The sequence below is a fragment of the Branchiostoma lanceolatum genome, chromosome 2, assembly GCF_035083965.1.
Source record: "Branchiostoma lanceolatum isolate klBraLanc5 chromosome 2, klBraLanc5.hap2, whole genome shotgun sequence".
In the NCBI taxonomy this organism is placed as follows: Eukaryota; Metazoa; Chordata; class Leptocardii; order Amphioxiformes; family Branchiostomatidae; genus Branchiostoma; species Branchiostoma lanceolatum.
In genome coordinates, this window is record NC_089723.1 from 18,684,808 (window position 1) to 18,696,660 (window position 11,853).

General features: G+C 41.4%; 1 protein-coding gene across 1 annotated transcript; it reads left to right on the forward strand.

Annotated features, from left to right (window-relative positions):
• The first annotated feature begins 8,925 nt into the window (after window positions 1–8,925).
• On the forward strand, window positions 8,926–11,100 carry LOC136426734 (olfactory receptor 1L8-like). Its single transcript, XM_066415474.1, has one exon. It carries the CDS (start codon window positions 9,030–9,032, stop codon window positions 10,473–10,475), a length of 1,446 nt encoding a protein of 481 aa, XP_066271571.1. The 5' UTR covers window positions 8,926–9,029; the 3' UTR covers window positions 10,476–11,100.
• Window positions 11,101–11,853: the final 753 nt, after the last annotated feature.

Genomic DNA, 11,853 nt, shown 5'->3' on the forward strand with positions numbered 1-11,853 from the left:
ATTTTTTTACTTTACTTTCAGTTGATAGGGCACTTGATATGTGTTTGAAAACTGAAGACCGCAAAATGTTATCATTCATATTGACGACGCCTTAGGTGTTCAAAGTTCCGCCCAAAAATGCCTCGGCATTGCCTAGGCGATAGCCTTTGGGCACATTTACAAAATCTATGTCCGACCAGGAATTTTTTTTACTTTACTTTCAGTTGATAGGGCACTTGATATGCATTTGAAAACTGAAGACCGCAAAATTTTATCATTCATATTGACGACGCCTTAGGTGTTCAAAGCTCCGCCCAACAATGCCTCGGCATTGCCTAGGCAATAGCCTATAGGCACATTAACAAAATCTATGTCCGACCAGGAATTTTTTTACTTTACTTTCAGTTGATAGGGCACTTGATATGTGTTTGAAAACTGAAGACCGCAAAATTTTATCATTCATATTGACGACGCCTTAGGTGTTCAAAGTTCCGCCCAAAAATGCCTCGGCATTGCCTAGGCAATAGCCTTTGGGCACATTTACAAAATCTATGTCCGACCAGGAATTTTTTTTACTTTACTTTCAGTTGATAGGGCACTTGATATGCATTTGAAAACTGAAGACCGCAAAATTTTATCATTCATATTGACGACGCCTTAGGTGTTCAAAGTTCCGCCCAACTATGCCTAGGCATTGCCTAGGCAATAGCCTATGGGCACATTAACCAAATCTATGTCCGACCAGGAATTTTTTTACTTTACTTTCAGTTGATAGGGCACTTGATATGTATTTGAAAACTGAAGACCGCAAAATTTTATCATTCATATTGACGACGCCTTAGGTGTTCAAAGTTCCGCCCAACAATGCCTAGGCATTGCCTAGGCAATAGCCTATGGGCACATTAACAAAATCTATGTCCGACCAGGAATTTTTTTACTTTACTTTCAGTTGATAGGGCACTTGATATGTATTTAAACACTGAAGACCGCAAAATTTTATCATTCATATTGACGACGCCTTAGGTGTTCAAACTTCCGCCCAACAATGCCTAGGCATTGCCTAGGCAATAGCCTATGGGCACATTAACAAAATCTATGTCCGACCAGGGATTTTTTTACTTTACTTTCAGTTGATAGGGCACTTGATATGTATTTGAAAACTGAAGACCGCAAAATTTTATCATTCATATTGACGACGCCTTAGGTGTTCAAAGTTCTGCCCAACTATGCCTAGGCAATAGCCTATAGGCACATTAACAAAATATATGTCCGACCAGGAATTTTTTTACTTTACTTTCAGTTGATAGGGCACTTGATATGTATTTGAAAACTGAAGACCGCAAAATTTTATCATTCATATTGACGACGCCTTAGGTGTTCAAAGTTCTGCCCAACTATGCCTAGGCATTGCCTAGGCAATAGCCTATAGGCACATTTACAAAATATATGTCCGACCAGGAATTTTTTGCGTTTCGGCGCATGCGCGCCGGAATGCATTGTCCTGGCTTTTACCTTCAAGGAAGGAAGCTTGGTTCAAGCTTGGTTCAAGCTTGGTTCAACACTGTGTCGCACACAATAAGACCTTATATGGCAATACGTTCTCAAATCCTTGTATAGCCGTTGCCTTATATGGCAAGAGAGCACGAAAAGGCAGGCAGGCTAGATTTGCATGTGACACAGGAGGGCGACCGCATGTAACTGCTACAACTGTTCGGAAATATCATTGCATTGTGGTTTCGGACTTTGATATCCTGAAAAATGACCATATTACATCTATTCCACAAGATTGCAGAAGAAAAAAAATGATTTCGTCAAGAAAACGACCAAAAATCGGCATAAATGATACCATATAGTGAGGTTATAGAATTACGTCCAGAGTGACTATTTACGAAGCGCAGCTTGGCCGATCTGGCAACGCGAAGCACTTCGGACCCAGAAGATCCGGATTCGTGTCCGTGCGTCCATGGATATTTTTTTTCTTTTTAGATATTGAATATCAAAAATATATATTGATATTATATTTATCTATCAATATCATATTTATGAATATCATTTTTTTTCATTAATAAATAAAGAAATATTTTATATTTGTTATTTTTAAATATTCATTTAATATATACAAGGCCTTTGTCTTATGAACAGGACTTCATAGATTCCAAACCCGGCATTCGAATTTTTCTGTTCATTGTAATGGAAAATACCGTGCAGCGGCTCCTATGCGCGGTAAGATGATTCTTGCAAAACACTCGCCACTAAACTTCTATCCCCGATGTAAACAGAGGCTCTTGATGTTGTTTGCAAAACAGCGATTCTTTGTTACAGTAGCAAATGCTCCATTGTTCAGTATCGACTTCATTCAGACAACACGGACGTGGAAAGTGGCGCCCCTCGGCACAAAACTATGGGAATCTTCATGAATTTTAGCAAAATTACCCAGGAAAATAAGGAAGAAATGTTGTAAATGCGGAAACCAGAATAATACGGATGAGGTAGCTGTTGATTTGTTTGACATTTGGTAGTCATTTTAGATAGAACCTTAGCTGTTATGAACTTCTATTTCACTTAATTACCATAGTGCTGATGATTCAATGGTGCTTTTTCAAATTTTATGTTTTATTGCGTGCCATGTACATAATTACATTGATAGCTTTTATAATGAGCCTATTATACATTTTACAAATAAGTACAAGTTGTAGGCCAAGACCAGCTTTTTCAAAAGCACTTAAGTTAAGTGACGTAACTTCAAAATTGCTTTCCCCAATCTGCCTTTCTCTATTAAAACAGTACTCATTTCCCAAAATGACAATTTTTCTTATAGACTGAACAGCCCTTGAGTGACTTCCTCTGGCAGATTTTACTTCAAGTAAAGGGAAAAGACAATTCACACTCATAAACGTAGCCGAAACGCCAGCTTTTTTTAAAAAACTCTTGTTTACTTTACTTTCAGTTGATAGGGCACTTGATATGTGTTTGAAAACTGAAGACCGCAAAATTTTATCATTCATATTGACGACGCCTTAGGTGTTCAAAGTTCCGCCCAACAATGCCTAGGCACATTAACAAAATCTATGTCCGTGCAATGTGTGTGCAATAAAGGTCTTCATTCATTAAGTATAGGCACATTAAAGGCTTTCAAGGCATTTTATGAGGCTTGAAACTTGAATTCAAAAATTCGAATTTCTAGTAATTCCAACACATAGTTAGTTCGAATAATATTATACCATTACATATCGAACTTAATGAGCAAAGATACGATGTCGTTGTGTGGTGAGACCTGATAAAAAATCCAAGACTGATCCTGACTGTCCATCACAATTAGCGGTTCGACCAATTAAAACATACAAATGCAAATATTTGACTGCATGTCCGTCAAATATTTGCATTTGTATGTTTCATTTCGCATTTCTACGTTTTGACGAGGTGGGCGGGGTTATGGTATCTACAGTATTTACAGTAGGCGCGTGAAACTAAAAGATCACCATGTAGATTATTTTAATGCCATTTTTGCACACTTTTGATAAGAAATCCGAACGCAAATGTGGTAAACAGTGGCATCAATTGTCAATTTCATAAAGATTACAGCAACTAGAATATTTCCAGTTTTCAAGTCTCATAAAATGCTCTGGGTGCCTTAAAACAAAATCAATGTCTGACCAAGAAGTTTCAAACTTTACTTTTCAGTTGATAGGGCACTTGGTACGTATTTGAAAACTGAAGACCGCAATATTATCTTGTTCCTGGTTACAGAGTTATAGCTGACCAAAGTACCGCCCCACCCCTATAGTACAAGTATAGGCACATTAAAAAAATCAATACCATGGCAACGGACTAGTCTACATTTTTGAGGGGCTTTTTCATTATTATTTTCATTGTATCATACTTTGCCAGAAATAGAAGCCATTTGAAAGAAGACTATGGTTTCAGATCGTAATATCGCGAAGTCGAGCATTTATTTGTTGTTTGTTTTGCGTTTTGTGCTGGAAAATTATGTGTCAACAAGCACAAAGACGCACGTAAGACACTGAAATGCAGGTAATACAGTCTGCCATATTGAGATTAACATACAATTCCAGACGTGAAGCTCCACTTTTATCAAGTTTAAGGCTATGGCACACACTTTGCGCCCCCCCCCCTTATTCGTATTTTTAGAACGATTCAGATGGCTCCCTATGGCCTGTACCCAGATCGCTTCCTCAGCACTCTCAGAGTCCACCAAGCCTGGGTGCGCACAAAGCAGCACTTTGATTTGTTGTCTAGTCCTGTGCGCCTTTGATTTGTAATCGGCCAAGCTCAAAAATGTGCTTGCTGGCCTGCATGTGCGTAATTTGCTGCCAAGAATCGCCAGATTCAGCACAACCTGTTCTCGCCTGAACTACATTATAGGGGGCGCTTATGATGTATCGACTTGTGACAGGTGTCAAAGTCCAATGCGTTGACGTAAGACATCTTTACTTTCAGGGATGATGGAGAAGATAGTCTTCTTTCGTTTTAACCATTATTGACTAAATACATTATACTTAAGGTCTTATTCCTGTTTTACTCCGAGTGCACGTGGGTACCCTAAAGGAGTCCGTGCCCCAAAAAATGAACGGCTGCATGTACGTGTGTCTATATCAGTGTAAAAATCCTTTTAGCTAGCCCAGCTGAGATCAAGCGTCAAACTGATGAAAGCGTGTTTGTAACTGAAGAAATCAGCAGGCAAAGTTCGGCAGCCGCGCGCGAGGTCGGAAGTACACAGCCCGGGCAGTGTGTGTGATTCGGTCCTGCGCTTATAGCTGGAAATGCCTTTTTGGGGGTGTAGCCAAGTGCAGTTTGTAATTGCTATCAAAAGAGATTGTGTCTAGTGAAAATGTTGTCAATTCTTTTACATAATCTAGGGTAAATGGTCTCAACATGGAATGAAAAACATTGGCACATTTCCTTTATCTTCATTACGAACGCGCCGATGTAAAACACATGTTTTATAACATGTAAGCCTATGGGGCGAAAAAACTCATGAATGAGACCTTATGCTTCTATAGTTCAGGGATAAGACATGTAAATGTTGTAAAGTTCCCTTACCTTTGCCACGGGCCTGGGTAGTGCAGGGGGAGGAGGTGAATGTAGGGTTGAAGGATTGTATGCTGTCACTTTCATTGAATGCGGTCTGTGAGTGGTCTGCGGATACGTTAACTGAAGATGGGGATCCTGCAATGAGTGATGAGATGACCTGTGTGAAATACTACTGGTGCTTTCATCCTTATAATGTTTAAGTATGGAGGAAACTTGGGTCAGCTACTAGTATAACTGTGTAACCATGAATGAGATGATGATAAAGCGGTCTTCAGTTTTCAAATACCTACCAAGTGCCCTTTCGATTGAGCGCAAATTTTTAAAAATCTGGTAGCTCCTTAAGAACGGCTGAAATTTTGTTTAGACATAACTCTACAACAATGCGGTCTATCGAATGTGGTCTATCGACTGTGGTCTATCGAATAAGCTCAAAGTTTGGCCTAACTCTTTTTTATGAGTTTGGTTTTTCAAGGAGGTTAAAACAGGATTTTTTTTTAAAGCGTATAAGGATGGGAGTCAGTCATAAGCTTCCAGCAGTGCACAATATGAAATTATAAATGCCTTCCAAGGGACTACCGAATGAGTGCAATTTTCTTGTCAGTTAGGTCAACAATAATGTTCGGTATGTCCTCGCGTAACCAGGTTTCTTCGATGGCCAGAATGGCTGCTCCGGTCTGGTTCGCTACACTTGTTCGTTAATCTTGGGGACCAGAGAATGACCGTAACGGTATACGGTATGCCTTTCTTTCTAATTTTGCTGAACTTGGTACTCTGGCTAGGTTAATAGTAACTGCATTCCGACGATTCCTTGACGATCGTTTTCCACATTTCTGCATGTGTGGTTTGCATATGAATGTCGAGTCTATTCCGAAAGATGGCCGGTGGCCTACGTCACACAATGGTAGAAATTGTACGTAAAGTTCTCACCCGCTCATGTACCTCGCGGCTGACTTCGTAGACGTAACAAGCCCAGCTGGCGCAGTCGTGTCTTGAGTTTAGGTCCTGCTGGTGGTGCTACAGGGCTGACGCAGCGGAAGAAACTCTCAGCGTGCAGGAATCCCCCCACCCCCGCCATACTGGAGACGGTCTCGATATTCAGGCAAAAAAATCCAAGTGACAGTGACAGTAGTCAGACGAACAGATTCCACCTCGGCTGTGCAGTTACTTTGGCACACTTAACCCGAAAAAACACCTTACTGAGTCTAAAAACTCCAATTGAGGGAGAGCTGAACATTTGTTGAGTGAGAGCTGAACTACGATGTCTTGAATACAGGAATAAACGGGTGGCTGTTATACCTATTCTCCAAGCAGAGGTTTCGAGGGGGGGTAGTGGCCGGGATTTTTTACACTCTCCTCTCTGTGGAGATCGAGAGAGGAGAGTGTAAAAAAATCCCGGCCACTATTCCCCCCCCCCCTCCCCCGATCGAGACCTCTGCTTGGAGAATACACAATTTTGAGAAAAATGCCAGATTTTTTTTTTTTATAAATCGACTGCTGTAGATACATAAATGTAAGTAAAGTAAAGTTTTAGGATTTACAGCACAATGATGATTGGGGTCTGACTATTTACCGGAATACACACACAGAAGATTGAAATCTACCAGACTGAGTATGCTTTGATGAGTAAATGAGGAAATATCACATGTGCAGGTTGCCATATTTTGGTATACACTTAAATATATGGCCCTGCAAACGACGAATCACTAAAAATACTGACTAAAATGTATGTTCGGTTACCGGAGTTATTATCTCTATGAGAAATGGAAACATTGTTTTGAGCGTGTCTGTGTGTGTGTGTGTGTGTGTGTGTCTGTCTGTCTGTCTGTTTGTCTGTGTGTCTGTGTGTTTGTGTTTCCGGACTATTGAAGTCAGCATAACTCAAGAACCTCTGGATGGATTACAATGATATTTGGTATGTGGGTAGGTGTTGGGTAGACAAAAGTCTAGGTCAATTTTGGGCCCCTGGTATATGACCTTGGTACTGAAACAGAACTTCCGTTTTTCTATCTTTTGATTCTTTGGCAGATAGCTTGTGATGTAAGGAAGAAGTGGTGTAGGTTTGGGCCCCCTAGCAGCTTACTCTGGAACTGCAGAGGCAGTTTTGTCAAAATCTTTCAAGGAGAATAACTGAGCAAAGTGACGACGGATTGCCATTGTACTTAATATGCAGGTAGCTTAGACAGAGATATACATAATGAAGTATCAATTATGCGACTTGGGACTTCATTTGCATAACTAAAGAGGAAAATCTATATTTCCATTCTAGGCATGTTGTGGCAGCTTACACCTGTTAGTTTCGAAACGGGGTCGAATATTCCATAGGGGCCGCCTGACAGCTTGTGGTCAAACCACAAAGGTATATACAACCAAACCTGTACACTTGTTTCTATTATGTGGATAGCTTAAGTGTTATTTGATATAATGAAATGATGATAATGCAAATCAGAATCTAATATGAATAATCAACAATGGGGGCATTTTATAAACCCACTCCATTCAATGGTACAGTTCAAAATTGCAACATATGTAACTGAGAAATAAAGGGTCATTGTTTTACAGATAAATACTGTAATTCCATACTGGTAGATATCTGGAATTTCATACTTGCAGAGAAAATCCGTGCCTAAAATGCACGCGTATTTGAAATACGTTCTTGAATCCCTATTCACGCTGTATGAAACGTAGCCACCCTCCGTATGAAAATCATCTGGCTCACATCTTCATGCGGCCGCGATCCGCGATCGTCCGATTCCATTCATTGACAACACGTGTTTGTACAAAAACCATTTCTTAGGATACTAGTCTATCTGGAGAAATAACATTATAATGTAGCGAAAGAACTTTGTGCCATGTAGCGGAACGACTTGCCATGTAGCGAAAAGTACTGTAGCGAACTGACAATGTAGCGAAACAACCTGTAACCAATGGTTGATAATTACAAGTTATTAAATACTTCATACCACTTAATACCTTCGACATCAGTCTATTTGGTTATCAATGTTCATCTTCATACACAATGGTTGTTACCAACAATATTTTTCTCGGTACCTTCGGTAAGGCCTCACTCACTCACTCACTCACTCACTCACTCACTCACTCACTCACTCACTCGTTCACTCTCTCCCATAGCTTATTCAGCCGTAGGGGCAGCAACGAGTAGATTTTACGGATGACATCAGCGTGCTCATTGATTTTAGCCTGATTTTGAAAAAGAAAGAGATTTTTTCCCACCCGAAGATGGTCAGCGTGACGAGAAAGTACCAAAAAAGGAAAATGTGTCGTGTGGTAGCCTTGATTGTACTTGTAGAAGTGACACTAGTGCCGGTAGCCATGACTGAACTGTAGTTGTAGAAGTGAAACTCGTTTGATAGTTGTATACGTAAAAGTGGCACCAGTGTGGAAGCCATGAGTTTAGTTGCCAACTTGGTAAGACAGATACCAGTCTACCAAACTAGTGTCACTTGGTGTACTTTTTCAATACAGGCTTGTTGGCTGTGATACCATGTTTAATGTTGAACGTTTATGGTGTCTATTTTGAAGATTTAACCATCTTATTTTTTTCATATTATTTCAGCCCTCTCGTATTAAGTGTGGAGTCTGCATCCCGTCTGTAGAGGATGTCATCCATAAAATTTACTTGCTGTGGCCTGATTACCAATCATATTTTTTCTCGGTAAGATATCACGTTTCAGCCCCAGAATGAATTTACTAGCTTCCTGGCCAGTAATATTAATTGCCATCGAGTATACAGCTGCGGCTAAGCTGTCTCGTTCAATTGTTCAGCTTACACGACATATACAGGGAGTATGATTCCTCATGAAGCGATGTGTTTGACATCCTTTTTTGGCTATCAATATTCATATTACCATCTGAAGTACGGCCAGTAGGTACTCATCTGAGCAAAGAGGCTGCTGTAGTGTCTTTCAACGTGCTCGAGACACCTCCTCGATCACGGGACCCCCACTTTACGTCCCTTCCGAAAGACGAATGCAGCTAAGATGGAAGAAGAAACAGATGCATATGGTCCGTCAGCAAAAGACGGTTACAACCATGTTCTATCCCTCGGCTCAACTTTTCGCGATTTCCAGACGACATACCTCATCATCAGCCTGGCTCTGTCGGTAGGATGCGGTCTGCTGCTCATTTTCTTGGTTTGTAAAAAAGAGTACCTGCAGAAGCCAAGCCATTTTCTCCGCTGCAACCTGGCGATAGACGATGTCCTCTTCACCAGTTGCTTGATTCCCATCCGTATCTACGCACTTTTACGACAAGATGTCAGAGGGGAATATCTGTGGTGCTCGGCTAGAATACTGGTAGGGCCCGCATTTCTGACATCTATGTGTGGTACATTCCTCATGATGGCGATAGATCTGTATTACCTTGTGTGCGATCCCCTACACTATCATAACAAAGTCACCACAAAACGTGTGGTTGTGGGTATCTTGACCATTAGGGCCTACTCCTTGGTCTTCGGAATATTATGTGGGGCTTTAGGCGGACTGCCCAAATACAGTCTGCCGTGTGAGTGGGAACCCGTGAACGGTGTCTCCTTCACTGCCATTTTCCTAAACATCAACTTCCTTGTCGTCTCACTTGCCGCTCTCGCCATCCCAATGTTGTATTACCGCGTCTTCAAGGAAGCCAGGAGACAACAGGAAAGGGATGTGAACCGCGACTTGTGGGTCTTCCAGACAAAGGCATTCAAAACGATGGTGCCGCATGCTATTGTTTGGACTGGAGCCATAGTTACTACCATTTTCCAGGTGGCAATGGGACGAGCTTTGATCAGCAAAGAACAAATGTCACAACAATCCCTGATTATCGCTGATCACGTAGCCATCCTCCTGTACCTGACGTTATCATCCGTGATCAACCCCGCCATCTTCAGCTTTCGGTTCCCAGAGTTTCGTCGAGCCTGTAAGGAGCTGTGTGGATGGCGAACCAACCAATTGCAACCGGTGGTACCGGCACTGCGACATCGGGACGTAGAGATGGCCGCTATCACCGGTCCGGGGCAAGTTGCGCCGAGGACAGAATTGACGCGGTCAGCTCAAACCTTTGCAGAAGGCCCGACGCCGTTGGCGGAAGACGTACCTTCCGACCAAGCACAAAAACACACAGCACAGGCAGGCATGGGTCCAGGACTAGCGCCTTGTACAGAATACCGTGACTATAAGACCGATCCAGAGCTACTATTCCAGCTAGCAGTAAGGGCAGAAGTACATGCTGAACCAACACCATGTTCCGGAAAGGACATAACAGAAACTCGTCAAGGACAACTGGATATGGATGAAGAATCAGCAGACGCGCATGTCCCTACATCAACGGTGGACACCGGGACCGATGCGGGAACGGTAGAACACACTCCGGACCAGTTCACGTTGAAGAACCCACTTGCATGTCCGAAGATAGCATGGCAGGACGGTACAAGCCAGTGCAGGTAAAGTCAGCTCTGGTGATGAGACACCGAACGAAGGGACTGGAAACAATTCACAGTCTCTGGAACAGTGAAACGAAACGAGACCGTAGAATAGTTTTGGAAAGGTTAGGATCAGAACAACCGTGGTCGTGGTATCTCGACATACTTCGGAAACATATTTTGATCTGGAATAAGAAAATTGAGCAGTTTGGATAAGGAGCAAGGACAGAGGTAGGCTTGTTTGTACATTTCTACAAGACGTATTCATGCACTTCACATCCACAGCGTAAGACAGAAGCACTGTGTCACAATCATCATTCATACAATGTTGTAAGATGTTGGTATGAGTTATTGAGCTTTGATTTCATACTCTTGGTGCTCTTTCCTGTCTTCAATCCAGACAGGTGCGAAGGCTACTGAGGAAGACATTTCTGGCACTAAAACTTAACACGATTATCTTGACCATTGACGTAGATTATAGCGTTTGCACTTCACTTCATTATGTAAATCCTCGCTATTATTGTTTCTGTAATTTAGCCCAGGTAAGGATTGTTTCCAGAATTGTTGACCTGCGTAGCTAATATTGAATTTCAATTCTCTGTATTATTCCCATTTAGTTTGCCATTCGTTTCTAGTGCAATAAAGTCTTGTTGTGCATGTATTATCTTCCTAATATCTTTGGCAAACTTGCATCAGTTCACAGTTTTGGGCCCTATTGGTTTGCTGAACATTGAAGAAGAGGCAGATCTCTAAACTGCCATGGTAACTGGCTAAAAGATTACCCATCAAATAGAGCATGTCTCTAATAACTACTTTTCGCATACAAAACCAATTTCCTCTGGTGTCCCTCCGGGTTTCATTTTGGGCCCACTGTTATTTATAATCTATACGTATGATTAAACTACTATATGTAAGAAAAAGTTTGTTTGGAAGAGGGAAAATAACGAATAAGGTAAATGTCAAAATATCTGTTGACAACACGCCCATCAACCAAGCACCGCATAGACGTTTTAAGTGTCACAATTGAAGGAATAACGTGCGTGAAAAAAGCATATCAACCTTGTCTGCCAAATGATTTATAAAAACATACGTATCATCTGAGCGACTGCAAAGCTGCTAACTTCGAAAACATCAATTATATCACTAAGGCCACCTCTTCGTCTGCAAAAAACACTTCGTCCGGAATGTTTCAAATGTCTCGTACACATCCCGCTCTTCAGCTTTGCCTCCGCAATTTTTAAAGTAATGACTGTATACGATATAAACAGGCTACAAATCTGTATAGAAGTCCATCGAAAAAAGCTTAAGGTAGTCCTATAGCATTGTTAAGGCCGAATGGGCAATGGAGTGTTACCCACATTGTCTAGATCAATAACAACATGTAACGTTTACTCCCACAAGAT